General features: G+C 47.1%; 1 protein-coding gene across 1 annotated transcript in view; it reads right to left on the reverse strand.

The window, feature by feature from the left end:
• Positions 1–18,597, reverse strand: part of Alg14 (ALG14 UDP-N-acetylglucosaminyltransferase subunit) — a 69,608-nt gene that overhangs the window by 37,850 nt on the left and 13,161 nt on the right. Inside the window, exon 3 of the mRNA XM_052179332.1 lies at positions 4,046–4,177. Coding sequence (XP_052035292.1) covers positions 4,046–4,177 — 132 coding nt within the window. The remainder of the gene's footprint in view (positions 1–4,045; positions 4,178–18,597) is intronic.

Genomic DNA, 18,597 nt, shown 5'->3' on the forward strand with positions numbered 1-18,597 from the left:
AGTAACTTAAGTCTCAGGCAAAGAGGCAGAGTGTGAGGCTTGAATGGTCTATTTCTTCCCAAGTGTCACAAGCTGAAAATCTAAAATACTTTTTACTTGATTCAAAGTTAAATTAGGTTTCAATCTTGTATGTGAAATTCTTTGAGTGCTTTATTTGACGATGGCCAGGCTGGAGTAAAGCCAGCCAGCCATCAAACAGCCGGCACAGCAGGCCTGGGACAGCCAAGCGGAGTGGGTGTCTTTGTTTTGGGGGTGACTCACATCATCCAACCTTCATTCATTTTTAGTCACCCCACAAGTATGAAAGCACTTTGCTAGGAAGAGACCATGGGAAACTGGAAAACACTTGCCCTCTGCCCTCAAGAACTTCACAGATTCTGCCCCGGCTCTAACACAAGCAGCCCTTTAATGACTAGCAACCTTGCAAAGTGAACTTTTCCATCCCCGTGTTTGAAACAAACCAAGTTTCTTCAAGAGGATATTTACCAGAGAATGTGACTCAAATATTCTTACTTGTAGGAAAAACTAAGGATGAAACAACCAAAGGAACTGTTGAGCTTTGAGACACAGAACAGTAAACTCACAGGGATTTTAATATGGGATCAATATGTCGATCTTGTTAGGGAAAGGGGAAAGAGACGATCATGATCATAAAAGGATAAGTGACATCTATGGGGCTGTTTAGAAGAGTCATAAAGTATGTGTGCCCGCCCCTTTTAGCAATAAATAGACCATTAGGAAATCAGTAAACAAAGGGGCTGGAGAGATGGCTCAGCAGTTAAGAACACTGGCTGTTCTTCCAAAGGTCCTGAGTTAAAATCCCAGCAACCACATGATGGTTCACGACCATCTGTAATGAGATCTGACGCCCTCTTCTAGTATGTATGAAGACAGCTACAGTGTACTTAGATATAATAATAAATAAATCTTAAAAACAAAATAACAAACAAAAAAAGAAAACCAGTAAACATAGAAAAACTTCAACAGTGTCATCAACCAACATAGCAATTTCGAATATTTCATAGAACAGCAGGATAGGGCACACATCCTTTTCAAACATCTATGGACTATCCATACAATTACATTTTAGATCTTATAGTAAACCTCAACAAATAAAACACAGAACAGTCTCCTGAGCATGATGGAGTAGAACTAGACATCAGAAAGACAGCAGGAAGAAAGATCATGGCAGAAACCAGGCAGCAATGCACAATAGCACAGACACTGAGAAAGTCAGTATGGAGGGCCTCAAATACTAAAACAGAGCTACAACAAGATCCAGCAGCTGGGCATGGTGGCGCATGCCTTTAATCCTAGTACTTGGAAGGCAACGGCAGGCAGAGCTCGCTCTGTGAGTTCGAGGCCAGCCTGGTCTACAGAGAGAATCTAGGACAGTCAGGGTGCTTACACAGAGAAACCCTGTTTCAAACCCCCCTCCCCCACACACACAAAGATCCAGCAACATCACTCCTGGGTATCTATGCTATCTGTGCAAAGAGATGTATGTCAGGATGCCACAGAAACGTATGTTCATCTCCGTTCATTGCTTCAGTGTTCACATGATAGACAACTGTGTCCTTCTCCAGACGAACAGCTAAAGAAAACATAATACATAGGCACAATGGAGTTCTGTTCTGTGGTGATGAAAAATGAAACAGAGGCAGGTATGGAGGGGATGCCTGGAATGCCAGCGTGTGGGAGGCGGAGGCAGGAGGGCAGGAGGTCAAGGTTACTTTCCACTACATAGAAGGTTTAGGGCCAGCCTGTGCTATGGGCCATCATAGAACCCATCTTAGGGGAAAAAATGAAATTAAGTCACTTTCTTCTTTTTAAAGAATTATTTATTTTATGTATGTGAGCACACTGTCGCTGTCTTCAGACACATTGGAAGAGGGCATCAGATCCCATTAGAGACGGTTGTGAGCCACCATGTGGTTGCTGGGATTTGAACTCAGGACCTCTGGAAGAACAGTCAGTGCTCTTGACTGCTAAGCCATTTCTCCAGCCCAATCATGTCATTTTCCAGAAAGGGATGTAACTGGTCATTATCATTCTAAGCAAAACAAGTACTTCAGACAAATATTACAAGTATGTGAAATATATATTAAATCCACGTGTGCACATATATGTAGATGTATGTATATTACAGGAAAGTAGAAGGGGTGCTATGGGATCTAAGGGGGGCGGGGGAGCAAGAGAACGTAATGGCGGAACAGAAAACTTTCATGTCTTCTGTTTTTTCTTTTGGTTTTTCGAGACAGGGTTTCTCTGTGTAGCCCTGGCTGTCCTGGAACTCAGTCTGTAGACCAGGCTGGCCTCGAACTCAGAAATCCGCCTGCCTCTGCCTCCCAGAGAGCTGGGATTACAGGCGTGCGCCACCACCGCCCATCTGAGTATGCTTGCTTTTACACTGGGAAAACTTCTTTTCACTGTCAGAGTGAAGCAAGACTCACTCATGCTTCAGTTTTTGCTCATTAGCCTGTTATAGGCAATGAATAAAACCAAGAAAGCAGCTATCTACAAGCTCTTAGCCAAGCCAATTTAATTAGGATTCCCTGGTATCTAATGATGCGGCTTTTATCTTACCAAAAAGTACTGTAGTGTGGCTTATGTATAATATCAGATAAAAAATACTTAACACTTCTTAAAATAAGTGAAACAAAATGACCCTTTCCCCACTTCTACTTGTGTCTCTCAAGTTTAAAAATAAATGAGGTATTTCAAACAATAATCTTTTAAGAAAGATATTGCTAAACAATGTAGTTGTAGACAACGAGCTAAACTTATTTTGACAAAAATTTGAGGGGACTGGGGAGATGGCTCATGGTTAAGGGTACTGGCTGCTCTTCTAGAGGATCTAGGTTCAATTCCCAGCACCCACAGGTAGCTACCAGCCCTCTGTTATTCAGTCCCAGAGGCTCTGATGCATCTCCTTGGGTACCAGGCATGCACATGGTACATGCAGGCATACATGCAGGAAAAACACCCATACATATGAAATAAACTTTCTGAAAAAGAAATGTGTGTAGAATTAATCTGTGGTGGTATAAATCAGAAAATAACAGTGATTTCTTAGGGGCTTGGGTTGGCTGGAAGAAGCCAGAGAAAATGGTCTGAGATCATGGAAAGTTTCTATATATTATCAGAGATGTGGTGAAACTTACACTTGTGGTACACTTAAGAGCTGTACATTTTATAGTATGCAAGTGCTATTAAAAAAACTCAGAGAATCATTCATGTAAAGAATAAGGGTTTTGAACTGGCCTCCATTATGAGGGTTTGAACTACATTCTAGCTGATGAAGGGCAACTAATAGAGACATTTCTAAGTCACCGTAGCTAAACACATTTGGTTCAATTATTCATAAGGATAATATATACCTCACTAGGACTGCTCCCTTGCCAGGATTCCTCTATCTGGGAATCAAGGGCAGTTTCCTTTCAGGCTACAGTAGTTAATGGATTCTGCCTACAGGAATGAGGATAATTTAGGAGCTGTGCACAGCACCAGGGTACACACCCACTGGTCTGCACTCTTTACTGCTGCACACTTGCAACTAATGCTGCAACTTTACCACAAGGACTGCAAGACTTTTACAGACACGGAGAATGCAGGGATAAGAACAAAGTATTTAGCTTGTGTCTTTTTATCTTCTGTACTCCGCTCCTCTGAAAACTTGAATATGTATAAAATCTGGACTGCCACATACCTTATTTGGTAAAAAAAAGTCTTAACAAATAGCAAACGGACTATTGAAAAAGAGTCAACTATTTGCTGGCTGCCTTGCACGCTCAGGCTGGCTGGTTAGGACCGTGGTGAACAGCCACAAGCATTAGTTAAACTCACGGTTAGCATTTATGGCAATAAGAGGAGGGTCTGGGACAAATGGAGTTCAAACTAAAGCTAGAAAGGCAAATCTCTCACCTCTTTCAGAAAAGCGCATATAAACTATAAATTCTAGCATTCCTCACTGACAAACGGATGCTGTTGAATATTATCAGTGGACAGCTATGCGAGGGTTACTTTAAGGGGCAAGCTTACATACCAAATCTGGCTTTATTCGGTGAACCAGTGGGAAGGAAAACCACATGGCGTACAGGGTGGTGAAGATGGAGGACAGCCAGGTCTGCCGAACCTCCCGGCTTCTGGGAATTCGGTGAAGGTGGTAGTTGGTATACTAGGAAGAAACAGCAGAGGCCCAAATAAATTAAGCTAATACTCAATTTAGACAGTTAGCATCTTTCATTTTTAATTTTCATCTTAAATACTTTGAGTTGCAAAGCTTTTTTCATGTTTCATCTAAGCTTACATCATTAGATTATGATGAAGAGGTTCCTAAAGGCAATTTAAAAAACAAAGTCTATTTTGTCAATAAGTCAGAAGGGATCTTCCATAAAATATATTACAGGCCAAGTGTAACATACACAAAGAGAGCTGATAAATCAACATATAAAGCAACATTATATGAAGATAGAGAAGCCCTGCTGCCGGGGCAGAAAAGCAGCACCAGGTACTGAGATATCCAGAGGTTAAGATCTCTGGGGGCGCAAACCACCAGGGGTCTGCCTGTGCCTAGGACCTGAGCACATAGGCAGTTGTCTACCAGCCGGCCTGTCGTGGGGCCTGTGTCCTACTTGGGGATCAGCAGAGGGAGTGACTCTCTGCCACTATCTTTGCTCCATGACAGAGCAGTCAGGGAGTACCTGGTTCACTGAGACAACCCAAGTATAACATCGCTTGGGGCAAGACTCAGCAGGGTTCCAATGTCACAAAAGAGGAAGGCAGCACATCAGCAATCTGGGCCAGAGGAAACCCAGTCATCCAGTGTCAGAAATAGCCTTAAAGGTCCACAGGAGGTTGAAGCACCAGCCAGTGACAATAAGACCATCTAACACCAGTGAGAACCAGATGGCTAAAGGCGAACGTAGGAACGTTACTAACAGAAACCAAGGCATTATGGCAGCATCTGAACCGAATTCTCCAACAACAGCAAGTCCTGGATACCCCAACACACCAGAAAAACAAGAGTTGGATTTAAAATCACTGGTCATGCTGCTGTTACAGGAACACATGAAGGACATAAATAAATCTCTTAAAGAAATTCAGGAGAAAAATGATCAAAAGCTAGAAGCCCTTACAAGGGAAACACAAAAATCACTTAAAGAAATTCAGGAGAATATGGGTCAAAAGATAGTAGCCAATAAGGAGGAAATGCAAAAATCACTTAAAGAAAGACAAGAAAAGACAGTAATTCTTCCAAGTCCTTGTTGAACAGCAATAGACACTCAGTGTTTGTTGTTGCGGGTATACAGAAATAGACACATACATTCGCTGTGTGGATGGATATGCTGGTACCACTTTCCGGCAGCGGACAGGGGTTAATGCAGCCTGGTGATCTAAGTCCAATCCCAGAGCCCATGTAAAGGGTAAGGAGAGAAACGGCTGCACAGTTGTCCCCTGACATGCACATGTGAGTGTGCGCGCGCGAACATGCACACACACCTCTGAATTAAGAACACAATTTAAGTTCTTAAGCTGCAGTGTTAGATTTCTAATGCACTTCAGGGACAGTGCAGGTCAGTGGTGTGGAACCCAGGAGTGTGCACAGCTCTTAAATACCGCGCTCATTCTTGGAAGGCAGAATCCATTCACAGCAGGTAACCAAGAAGGTGAGAAGTAAACCTAGTCACCTGAAAAAGAGTGACCTGAAAAAGAGCCAAAATCCTTTCTCTGGACAAAAACAAAAAGCATGAACCATAGGTATGACTTTAATTTTTTCAAGCCTTATTTAAATGATAGTTCTTAAGTGTTTTGACCTTCCCCATCAAAGGTAGGGGAAAAGAAGGGATAGGGGAGGGGGGAAGTGGGCAGGTTCAGAATGGTTCTTTGAAGCAACTCCCGTCTGTATTGTTGGGAAATCCGCAGTTCAGTTCACAGGTTACCAACAGCAGCTTGAAGCACTCGCTGACAGTTCACGAATACAGCAGCAGTCCAGTTCCATAGAGTTGGGACAGCAAAAACAGATCAGCAGTGGGGACACTACCTAGCAGAGACAGCCAGGCCTTGGCCTCGGCGAAGTCAGCAGGAGGAGCCAGGAGCAGCCTACCCCTCTCTATTCCAAGAGAAGCTCAGTGAAGATGCAACAAGGGGTGCACAGCTGGCTCACAAGCAAGCCTGGCTCAGCCCCGCCCACCCCACCCACACCCCGCCCACCCCACCCACACCCCGCCCACCCCACCGCCCCATCACTGTCTGTGGAGTCCCTCCAAACATCACACACACATCCTCCACATGTCTTGCCTCAGTACTTGCATCTGTCTCAGCTGACATCACTCTGCCAATCAGCCCAAGTCTGAGGAAGAGGCAAAAAAGCCACGGCACACCAACAGCTTTTGGGGGCCTTTCTCTCTATGGAGTCTCAGCAAATGCTGCTCAACCACACAATGTAAGGCAGACCAATACATGGCTGTCGTTAGCAAAGAATCCATCACGTGTCCTTTCGTGTGCTTGTTTTAGCAAACAGAACATCCTTTCTCCTGTATCTGCTTCAGCTAAATGTTCCTTCATGAGTCTGCCTTAGCCTTTCGAAAACCTGTGTCCACTTCAGGAAAATATTCCCTTACATGTTTGCCTCAGCAAAACACCAACACAACCGACTTTCCAAAGAACTAGTAAGTTTTCACTTCAAATAGGACCTATCATGAGTTAGTTTCCTGTAGAAGCCAAGATTTATGTTGAGACTGGAAGAGATGCATGGAGGGAAGGGTTAGACCCCAGATATCTTTCCAGAAACTTCATCCCATAGCTATCTGTTGATCCCAAATGTCTCTGCTACTGCCTGGCTCAAGTCCTCGCCATCTTTCACCTTGGTTGCTACTGGCAACAGCCTCGTGATGGTCTCTTTCCTTCTTTTATCCTGATGTAATGTATTCTCTACAGAATCACCGAGACTCATCTTTTGATAACAGGAAGCAGAGCCTTTCAGAGGCTGCATAAAATCACCCTCAGCCTTTCCTGCCCTTGGAGTAAGTCTGAGCTTCCTGCAGTTGCTCCTAGACTCCATACGATCTGTCACCAGTCTGTCACCAACCCCTCCTTGCTCACGCAGCTGGCCACAGTCTGCATGTATCACATTTCTCCTGAAGACCTAAGACCTCTTCTGCTCCATCTCACCCTGGCAGCCCTGTTCCCCAGACAGTCCCACCATTAGCTTCGTCCTTCAGTTCCCAACTGAGCAGTATCTGTATCTGTCCAGGGGAGAGACAGCGCCCCTCCACCGTGGTTTGCTTTACCGTCTTCACAGCAATTACCGGTACCAACTTAACCTGTTGATTTATGTATTTGATTTTCTGCCTCTTTCACCAGAATGCAACTTGAGAGAATTTCACTTTTTCTACTGCTGTAATACTAGGGCCTAGTCTGGTATCTCCCAAATTTTAATCTTGGCAAACATTTACCATATTATTGCAGGAACTTTTCCTGGGTAGCCCAAGTTTAATTTAGAGAACTAATGAATTTAACTGAGCTACTTACAGTAGTTGGGGACAGAGGTTATCTACAGCAGCACTGAGCAACATACCACTGAAGAGAAGGTCTCCCTACCTTCTTCTATGTTCTTAGGGAAGGGGGAGCCTCACCCTTTCAGTGTGCACTGCTCCAGGAGACCTTCTCTCCCTTCTCAGACCTAATGCTAACAGACACGATGCTGTGCAGGTCTCCTGTGGGTAATCACAGCCCCTGGGAGGTCAACGGCCACGGTGTGTCCAGAGGACAGAGTTCTACCACACAGACAGGACACTGTCTTACTGTTTCTACAGATTCAGTCTGTGGTCCGTGCTCACGATGGTGAGGTGGATGACTCTGGCTCTTTGTGATTATCCTAGGGCTGAAGAGCCCAACAACTCCAAACTCTTCACTTCATAGTTGGGGAATCGACCCTTCCTCAAGGTGACGGTGTCAGGACTTGGGCCTAGGCTTTCTGGATGCCCTGATATATGTGGAGTGGTCCTTTGTACTGCTGTTTCTTGGATCCCTGTGCCTTGTTGAGATGTTAGAAACACCTTCCTAATACCTTAGAAACTATACCACCTCCATACAGAGGTTATGCCTCCTACTGTCCTAATGTATGGCCTAGCCACCAGTTTCCTTTTCTCTGGCGGTGGTAGTAGTAGTTGTTTCTTCTTCTTCTTCCTTCTTCCTTCTTTCTTCCTTCCTCCTCCTCCTCCTTTCCTCCTCCTCCTCTTTTTACTTTTCGAGACGGTTTCTCTGCGAAGCCCTGGCTGTCTTGGAACTCACTCTGTAGACCAGGCTGGCCTCCAACTCACAGATCCCCTTGCTTAGCCCCTCTCCCCAACCTCCCCCCCACCGCCCCCCAAGTTCTGGGACTAAAGGTGTGCACCATTGCTCCAGGTTCTTTGCTTTTCAACTCACTTTATATTTATATGCTGATGGCCAAAAGCACACAATTCTCTCAATCCCCCCTCCCTTTTCCTCTCCCTCCCTCCCCACCCCCCACTCTGCCCTCCTGTGTCTTTGTCCTGTGTTAGTTCTGCACTACTGGTTGACTTCACCAGTCTCATCTACTGTTGTCAGAAGTCACAGGCTCTACCCTTGGACCTCTAAGGCTTTGGGTGGAAATGCATAATGAGAACACAGGACATAAGACCTTGAAATCTTCAGATTTTGTTTACTTTCAGGCCCCAGTTTCTTCAAGAAAGTCCTGTGGTTTTGGTGTTGCTCCAGCATGGCAGCCGGCAGCCATGGGGATCTGAGAACGGGGCCCTTGGGTGTTTCCTTTCTCTCTGTACCGTTCACTGTGTACATTTCTGTGGTGGTTTGTGCGTTGTGGCTCAGGGAGTAGCACTATTAGAAGGTGTGGTCCTGTGGAGTAGGGGTGGCCTTGTTGGAGTAAGTGTGTCACTGTGTGCATGGGCTTAGGACCCTCACCATGGAAGTCAGTCTTCTGCTAGCAACCTTCAGATGAAGATGTAGAACTCTCAGCATCTCCTGCACTGTGCCTGCCTGGATGCTGCCATGTTCCCACCTTGATGATAACGGACTGAACTCTGACCCCAGTAAGACCCTAACTAAGTCAACCCCGAATATGGAAATGCTGTGAAATACAATCCACTGTCAGCCAAGGAAGTGATGTTTGTTCTCTTTCTCTCACACACAGGAACAGAAAGCATACATCGGCAAAACTGTGTCTGAGCCTCCTAACCATGCAGCAGGACTCTCCAGAGGACTCCCCTGCATGGCTCCCCACCCATCTCAACCAACATACGATCAAACATGAGTGGTGAGTTGGTAGGAGATGCTGAGGTGTAAACTCTTCAAGTGGAGAAGTGCGCTTTCTTTTCAGGGTCCTAGTTTGAAACGATGTGAAACCCGGAGTCAAACACTGATGGTATGTGAGAGCTCTGAAGAGCCACAGCGGGTTCCAGAATTACATCATTGCCAAAAGCCACAAACAGATCTGGCTTCAGATTTGTGAAAACTAAATAGAAGTTTACAGTGATTTAGATGGAAAGTAATCCCACCAAAGAATCCAGATGGCACCATAAACCACAACAGAGCAGACGGAGGGGCTATGACGTCATTTCTTCTCGTTACCACACACTGAAGCGTACGACACACCTACTATTAAATGGATGTCGCACCACTGCAAAAGAGAGAAGATGAACATTGAAGTGACCAAAGTTCATTCAACTAAGCTTTCACCTTTCTTATATAATATTTAAAAATGATGTCCTTTTCCTTCCTATATATAGATGTATGTGTTGGTATCCTGTCTAAGCTCCACCCCACACTTACCTGGCAACAGCCAGGTATGCCCCGCCCCATAGACCTGGCCCACTGTAAAAGTTGCTACTTGCCCCTCCTCTCTCTCTTCTGTGTGCTCTCTCATCACACTCTCACCGCTCTGCCCCTTGGGCTCTCCTCCCCTCCCCCCTCTCTCATAGTCATGGCCGTCTCTCTCTCTCTCTCTCTCTCTCTCTCTCTCTCTCTCTCTCTCTCTCTCTCTTCCCCACTAACTCCCAACCCTGCCACAAACCCCTTTCTCTCTTCTTAAGCCCCTTTCATTGGTGTTTGGCCTTTCAGTATGTGTATATAAATATACATGAAGGTTGAACCAATCATTTTAAAATTAAGCTAACCATAATTTACCACAAGACGATTTATATGCTCGTCCTTCCAATGCTTGGTACTTGTTTATCTCGTGGGAGCTGACGTGTCTGTCGCGGAGTGACAGGAACGAGTGAGCTGTGGCACAGTGAGCCTGCTGCCCTCCAGCAAACCAGCTTGTGGAGGCCTTCATCTCCCACTGTGAAATGCGAGCACAGGCCTCTCCTCAGGGATCCTCAGCTTCTTCCGTTTCCATGACCTCCCTGCTCAGGTGTGAGCACTGTGTGGTTTATACGCGCAGTCCTTGCTACGCAGCCAAGGCCAGCCTTGAACTCGAAGTGATTTTCCTGCCTATGTATTCCACACACTAGGATTATAGACTCCACCACAGCCAGCTTATCAAACCTGACTTGTTAGGACTCTAACCTTCCCTTGAGAAACCCCTTCCTGGCCATGGAAAAAAATTTTTTTCAGAAATTATTATTGAATTACGACCCAGAGACGCTGACGCCATCTATGGTGAACAACTGTCCCGTCCCTCCTGCAACCGTTTGGCTCCTTCTGTTGACATCCATCTTCCTTTGGATAAGTCATCCCTCCAGCTGGTTTTGGCGACATTCATTCCATCACATTTATCCCCAACCAAAGCCCCCAAATAGGCTTGGACTAGCTTCAGCCTCGCAGAGTATTTATGTCTAATGTGTGTTCGATGGTTTAGCCAATCATTCTGAAATCAAAATGACCATAATTTCCCCATATAACAAAGTGGCCACTCCTGGCTCCTACGGTTTGGCTAAAATAGATGAGAACACACACAGCAGAGACCACGAGGCAGACGCTCGCCATGGCTTCTGGGAAACAGAGGCTTCCTCTCTCTGTCTGTAAGTGCTAAGAGACCTAGCCTTTCCTGAGACAGCCAGTACAAACTGCAAAGCCCGGCGTCTGCCCCCTTAACAGCAGGGTTTAAGGCAGCACTGTGAGGAGTCACATGCAACTGCAGTAGACAGGTCCAAGAGACTTCCCTGCCACCATTAATGACATCCCTGGGCAGCTGCACTGCGTCGTGCCAGAGGCAAGACTACATTTCTTTCTGTTTTGCGAATTTGCCAGGTTCCTCTTATTCTCTCTCTCTCTTTTTTTTTTTATAATCCACTGTTTATGGCCCTGGATTTCAGAACTGTACTTACAATTATGAGCGTAGATTCATTTGCTCATCATCCATTGAACAAGGAATGAGTACTTCCCAGTGACAAGAACCGAGGGTGGATAAGACACTTAGAGGGAACCCGCTACCGTCCCGAAGGGAAAGTCACGGAAATAATTACAAACCAAAAGACAAGTACCACACGAGACTTAAGTGACTTGTTAGTCACCGAGTAAGAAACAATGACCTACATCTTCATAACCCAGGTTTCCTGCAGGAGATGCAGGGGCTGACTCACAATGGATACAAAAGGTATGAAGGGTCCTGAGGCAGAGGCAGTCTGAGAGGACAGGGAGGATGTGGGGAGCTGTACTTTGATCCAGAAGAAGCAGGATAGAAAGCAGGACATGGGGGCTAGAGGGACGGAGCTTTTAAAGCCAGGCTAGAGAGCTCATCCTGGAATCCACAGGAATGAGACCCTGGCCATTGTTAAAAGGGGCCTGTGATCTGATCTGCATTCGACAAATACCACTCTGACAAGTAGGAGGAAAAACAGACAGGGAAGGAGTGGAGGGGGAGGAGGGGGACGCGGGGAGATAGCGCACACCCACCAGAGGATGCTGTCAGTTAAGGTGGAGGACAGAGAGAGTAAACAGTGGGGAGGAGGGGCTCGGCGGTGGGGAGCTGGGGGCGGGGCTCTTGTTTCCAGCAGGAGGGATGGGATTGCCACACCCTAAGAAGAGAACGCAGGAAGGCACAAGAAGTTCAGGGCAGACCCTGTGCTCACTGTGGTCTACTCGGTTTATTAGTTTGGGCAGTACCGGGGAAAGCTTCATGCGTGACAGGCGAGGACTGCACCATTCAGTTTTATCCTCCGCACTTTCTTAAATGTGTGTGTGTGTGTGTGTGTGTGTGTGTGTGTTTGTGTGTGTGTGTGTGTGCGCGCACCCTGAAGCCAGAGCAGGATGGGGCCTTCACCTATCACTCCACTTTATTGCTTTAAGACAGTCTTGCATGGACCCGGACATCACAGTTGGGGCTAGGCTGGCCAGCCAGGCCACTAAGCGGTCAGGCTCTGCCAGCCTTTGCCTCCCCTCCCCCAGAGCTGACGTTACAAGCTGCAGAGTCGCCTCAGCTTTTCACATAGGGATGGGAGCTCAGGTCCCATGTTTGCAGAGCAGGAACCTCTGCCACTGAGAAATCCAGCCCTTCTTTGGCGACAGGTTCACAGACAGCTCAGGCTGGCCTTGACTGTGCTCGCTCACTGTGGAGACTTAGCCTACCTCAGCTTCCCAAAGAGCTGGAATTAGAGGCCCTCGCCATGGGGGCCAGCTGGAGACCGGTTTGGAGCACAGTTCTGAGGAGCAGTGAAATTGTCCAATTACAAACTGTCAGTGCTAAAAATACATATTCTAGGGACTGTCAAGATGGCTCAGAGAGTCTAGTGGGCTGGCAAGATGGTTCAGAAGGTAGAGGCCCTGTGTACCGAGCTCAGTGAAGGGGAATTGTTTCCTGTAAGTTATTTCCTGACCTCTGCACAGGTGCACATCCACACACATCCCACATCTATACACTCACAAAACAAAATCAACAAACACACATGCACGTTTAGGTTGAAATGGGGCAGCATGAGGCTCTGTTTCTGGAAGGAGAGCCACGGGCTGACCCAGCAGGTGGGGGTATAGCGTGACTGGCGATGAAGGAGGCCAAGATGCAGAACTTCTCCTGAGCACAAACTGCCACACCCGGGAGAGGCGTGGCCCAGAGGCACAGCCTCATTAGAGCTGACGGGTCAGCTCTGAGAGGCAGTTGAGGACCCCTGGTTATCTAGGCCGCCACATTTCACTAAAGAAGACAGAGGCCTCGAGAGGCTGGTCTGCCGGAGCGGACAGAAGCCGACCTCAGCAGTCTGGAGTGAACGGTCCTCCGTCAGCCATGAGCCATGCAGTCAGCTGCCATCAGGCGAGCACTGACCAGGCACCTGCAGGAGAGACGCGCGAACACCCTCTGCACCCATGTGACCTCTTTACTCCCCTGCCGACCTACGCGGTCGTCCCCGCCCCATCCTGTCCATCCTGCCCCAAACCGGAAGTGAATAACCACATAGCCTTGCCAAGTGAGAATCATGCGATCCCCGTGTGGCTGCGAAGATCAGGCTTCGGAAGCATCTCCCGGCCTACTGGCTATGGAAGAGTTCAAAGGGAGGAGACAGGGACTCCGCCCGAGATACAGAGCGATTCAGAGCAATGGACAGATACGGTAAGTCTGACTGTGGAGCTAGATGATATTTGTCAATAAATACATACTTTCTTACTCAGCTATTTTCCTCATTTTGGCTTAATCTATTTTGAGTTGAGGCATTTGACTTTTTTTCTGGGTAGAGGTCTTTTTACTTTTATGTAGACCTGGGTGTACTTAATGTTGTGTTTTTATAAAAAGACCAGAATTTATTTTGTAGAGTGTGGGATGGTGAGGTAGGAGGGGTGCCTCAGTGGGCCCTCTGAGGTGTCCCTTCCCCCTGAGGTACCAGCCATCTGACGAGTATAGTGTAGGACGGAGTTTATTTAGGGCATGGGAAGGGAGTTAAGAAGGGGAGGGGGAGGAAGGAGGAGGAGGAGGAGGACGAAGAGAAGGAGGAGGAAGAGGAGGAGGAGAGACCTGCAAGGTGGGGAGAGGGAGGGAGGGGTCACGGAGAGAACAGAGTCAGAGAGGCAGAAGGGGCAGAGAGAGTGTGAAGGGGCCAAACAGCCTCTTTTATAGCAAGTCAGGCCTACCTGGCTGTTGCTAGGTAACTGTTGGGTGGAGTGAAGGACTGTTAATAGCTAATGTTCATTAAACTGATATACGCACATTAGTTACATTATAAGAACAGAACACAGCCGGACAATGGTGCACACCTTCAATCCCAGCACTCTGAAGACAGAAGCAGGCAGATCTTTATGAGTTCGAGGCCAGCCTGGTCTGTGAGCAACTTCTAGGACAGCCAGGGCTACATAAAGAAGCCCTGTCTTGAAAACAAAAAACAAAAACTCCCTCCAAACAAAACCAAAACAGAACCACAAGAAAAACAAACAAGCTTAGGACAGAAGTGCTCTGAACAACCGAGGTGAGGCGAGTTTGCACCTGAAGCGAAACCTCACAACTACACTCACAACCTTCTTTTTTTTAGAGCCGCTCAGATATTGTTGGCAGTAGACACTAAATGCATTAAAGTCAAAGTCTCCGGACAGGAAGTCCCAGTCATCTATGAAGGCAGCACCCCACCTTGTGCGAAGGGGAAAGGTGCATGTGGACGCTGGTTCACCCACGGCTCACCCACGAGAGGAGTGTCTCACGGATGTTGCAACCTTTAGACTTCCAGAGTTATATCCAAACCAAACAATTCAAAGAGAAAAAACAAAGCCAACAAGAATACAGTACCCAAACTTCAGTGCTTCCAAGCACACACACACACACACACACACACACACCCTTCTAGCTGTGTCACAGTCTGTATTCCTTTAGTAAATAAATACCCCACATGAGTAGTGAGTAAGTAGTCCCTTCTATTGGCAGTTTCTCTGGAAGCTTTTGGTATCTCTTTGTCATTAACTTTGAAACCTTAGATGACTTACCATGTTGTGGCTACAGTGTGACTGGACTGCTTCCAGTCCTTCTGACTTTGAAGGTCAGGGCCTTCTGGGTCTGGGAGCTTCTCCTAGGCCATCTCTGTTTGGACCCTCTCTTCTTTTCCTTGTCTTTCCTGGGCTCTCCTCAGACACAGCTTGACTGTCTACCGCGCTTACGCTTTGTTTTTCAAGTTTTCTTATAGTTTACAGCAGAAGCTCCAGTGTGACTGCCCAGCACTTTGTAGATTTAGGTTTCATCCTTGCAATAAAAAATTTAAGAGTGGTGGTGGCGCACGCATGTAATCCCAGCACTCTGGGAGGCAGAGGCAGGTGGATTTCTGAGTTCGAGGCCAGCCTGAGAACAGAATGAGTTCCAGGGCAGCCAGGGCTACACAGAGAAACCCTGTCTCCGGGGGGGGGGGGGGGGGGGAACAAATCAAAACAAAGAAACAAACAAAATTTAATAATAATAATAAAAAAACCCAAAACTCAGAGTGTTTTTGAGCTCTCAAAAAATTAGATCTTATTCCTGGAGACATGATAACCTCTCATTTCTTGGGAAATAACTGTTTTCTTTTAAGTTTCCCCAACCTCCTCCCCTTTTCTTAAAAGCCCTTTTGCTGACTGGTGGTTGGGATTCTCTGATCCTACTATCTGAGAGTCAGTAGCTATCAGCTCAAACCAGTAATTTTCAAGCAAAAGAGGAGGAAGCCTCTTCCCTAGACCATGAAACACTAACCAGGGCATTCGGGATTGCTCATGGCGGGCGGGCGGGCGGGCATGGGCTGGGGTGTTCAGTGCGTCTGGTGGGGAGGCCAGGGCTGCTGGCAGGCCTCTTGGATGCACATTCTCCCACAAGGCCCCGAGGTCAGCACCAGGACAGTAGGAACTCTTAGTTCATGGTAATGAATGATGTGGCAGCCTCTGTAGGTGATAAACGTAAAAAACCAACAGGGCCCACGGGTTAGACCTTGGAGTTTTGTTCTGTGGGCAAACTACTCTCTTCAGAATTAATCTTTAATTCCTCACCTGGGAGATATAAATGGAATATTCTGGGAACGGATGCAGAAAATAGACCTAAATAGTATTAGGGGACAGGGAAGGCATTCATTCTTCTGAAGCCCTGATTTCCTAGGTACTATCTCATCCTGTCCTCAGTTGTCATGGTAACACGATGGCTAACACCTTCACAGCTCAGGGTTGCGGCTCTGGTCTTCTACCTGTCGGCAGTGCGTCAGCGAGCACAGCTGGTCTCTATGAAGGCTGCACCCATGCTGTATGGCAGTGCAGGCTTCAGAGACAGCTGGTGGCCACTTTGTCTTTTATTTAGCAACACCTCTCAGTGGTGCTCTTATAAACCTGTTGGGGTGGGGCTGGGGTGTGTGTGTGGGGCGGTGGTAGTGCTGCTGGTGCTGCTGCTATTGGTATTGGTATTGGTAGCGGTAGTGTATGTGTGTGTAGATCAGAGGACAACATGGCGTGTCTTCCTCAAATGTCTCTCACTGAACCTGAAGCTCACTGACTTGACTTACTGGCCAGCCAGGGAGCTTGGAGGCAATCCATCTGCACAGCCAGCACAGATTACAGGCGTCTGCGGCACTGTCCAGTGTTTTAGGTGGATGCCGAGGCCCTACACTCAGGTCCTTATGCCATACCGCAGCCATTACTGACGGAGCCATCCCCGAAGTCCGTTATCAGTCAACTCTTCAGCTGTCTGCTCTTACGCTTTCCTTCCCAGATGCACGGAGCAAGAGAGGCGCCTGCTTTCCCTATATTGTGCACAAAGTTCAGCAAAAATTCTAAAAACAAAACTGCTCAATTAGCAACTACTTTATAGGTTTCGAGAAATATTTCAGGGATAGAGAGCCGGTTAATAGTGCTTGCTGTGCACCTGTGTAACAAACTGGTTGTGATTTCACATTATCGGTACCTCAGTGGTGTTGGGGTGGGGGAGATAGAGACGGGATTGATGGAGCTTGCTGCTGCTAGCTGTCACACTTACACACTTGTACAGCCCTACCCCCCACGTATGCACATCCCCCAAACATGTTCAAGAAATATTTTATTGGGGGAAGGCAAAGCTTCGAGCTACTGCCTCCTTAGACGGAGAAGAACATCTGAAATAACTGGAAATAAATATAACAGAACTGCAGCAAGGGGTTTGGGTGGAAAGAGTCGTTTTTCTGTCATGCTGGGCATGCACAAATGCAAGCCCTTGTGAATCCTACAGAAGCATCCTAACTCTGAACTACGCATGCTCCCAGCCCTGTGAAGAACATCTGGAATACAAACTTCCTGCAGGTGGAAAGTTGACTCCCGAGCTATGTAATGTTTCCTAACTCAAGAAAGGACAATTTAAAAAAGAAGAAATGACAATAATATCTAACAGAGATGTACGACCTTTGCCACAAAATGAGGCAGAGAAGACTCTCCTGTCTAACCCTGACCAGAGCATTCTGCAGCACTGGTAATTTCTGGCCATTCTGAAAGTCTCCAGAGTTACCACGGGTCAACAGCTCAATGGTCTGTAGTATGCTGCCACCTGGTGGCGGAATGTAGGAATGGCATCGAACACAGCAGTCTTGTCTGCAGAGGAAAGTATAATAGAAATTCTTCATCAACCCACTGGAGGGACATTCTTCAAGCCTTTAAGGGAGGAAAATGTGTTGAATGGTTGAGAACAAAGGATTAAAGAAGTGAGCAGCGGCCAGGGGAGTAGGAAGGAGAGAGCAACCAGAGAGCAGCCCTGTAGGGCTTAGGAAAGCTTTGCCTGGATGCAAGAAGCGCCTGCAGAACGCCAACTCTTCCAGCCACGGTGGAGGCTGCAGGCTTCCCAGAGTGTGGGGGCAAAGCAACAGTATCCTTAACACACACACACACACACACACACACGCACACGCACACGCACACGCACACGCACACACACAGAGAAAGAGAGAGAGAGAGAGAGAGAGATTTGTTCACCCCCCTTTTTAAAACTTCCTCATTATGCATTATGCCAGGCGGTGGTGGCGCACGCCTGTAATCCCAGCACTTGGGAGGCAGAGGCAGGCGGATTTCTGAGTTCGAGGCCAGCCTGGTCTACAGAGTGAGTTCCAGAACAGCCAGGGCTACACAGAGAAACCCTGTCTTGGAAACTAACCAAAACCAAAACCAAAACCAAAAACCAAAACCAAAAACCAAAAACCAAACAAACAACAAAAGGACTTCCTTATTACGTTTTATGTGTATCAGTGTTTTACCTGCATCTGTGTATGTGAGCCACGTTCATGTCCGGTGTCAATCTCATGGGGATCATAAGAGGGGGCCCCACATAAGAGGGGGTCCCATCCTCTGGAACTGGGAGCTACAGATAGTTGTTAAGACACCATGTGGAACCTGGAAACTAGTTGTGTCCTCTGCAGGAGCCGCAAGCACTCGGCCACGGAGCCATCGGCTGTCCAGGCCAGCCAGAGTATTCTCATAACTGCCCAGGTTAAAAGCTCCCAAGTCACGCTTCTTCTCCTGCAATTCCTATCAAATTTCCCTGGAAATTCTGTTAACTCTACTTTCAGCAAAGTAATAAAGATACTGGGGAGAAGCCTCGGCAGTTAAGAGTGCTCTGTGCTCTTACGGAGTACTTGGGTTCGATGCCCAGTACCTACCTGATAGTTCCCAAACACTGGTACCTCCAGTTCCAGGGGATCCAGTGATCTGACTACCACGGGCACCAGGCATGCA

The sequence above is a fragment of the Apodemus sylvaticus genome, chromosome 4 (assembly GCF_947179515.1).
Source record: "Apodemus sylvaticus chromosome 4, mApoSyl1.1, whole genome shotgun sequence".
In the NCBI taxonomy this organism is placed as follows: Eukaryota; Metazoa; Chordata; class Mammalia; order Rodentia; family Muridae; genus Apodemus; species Apodemus sylvaticus.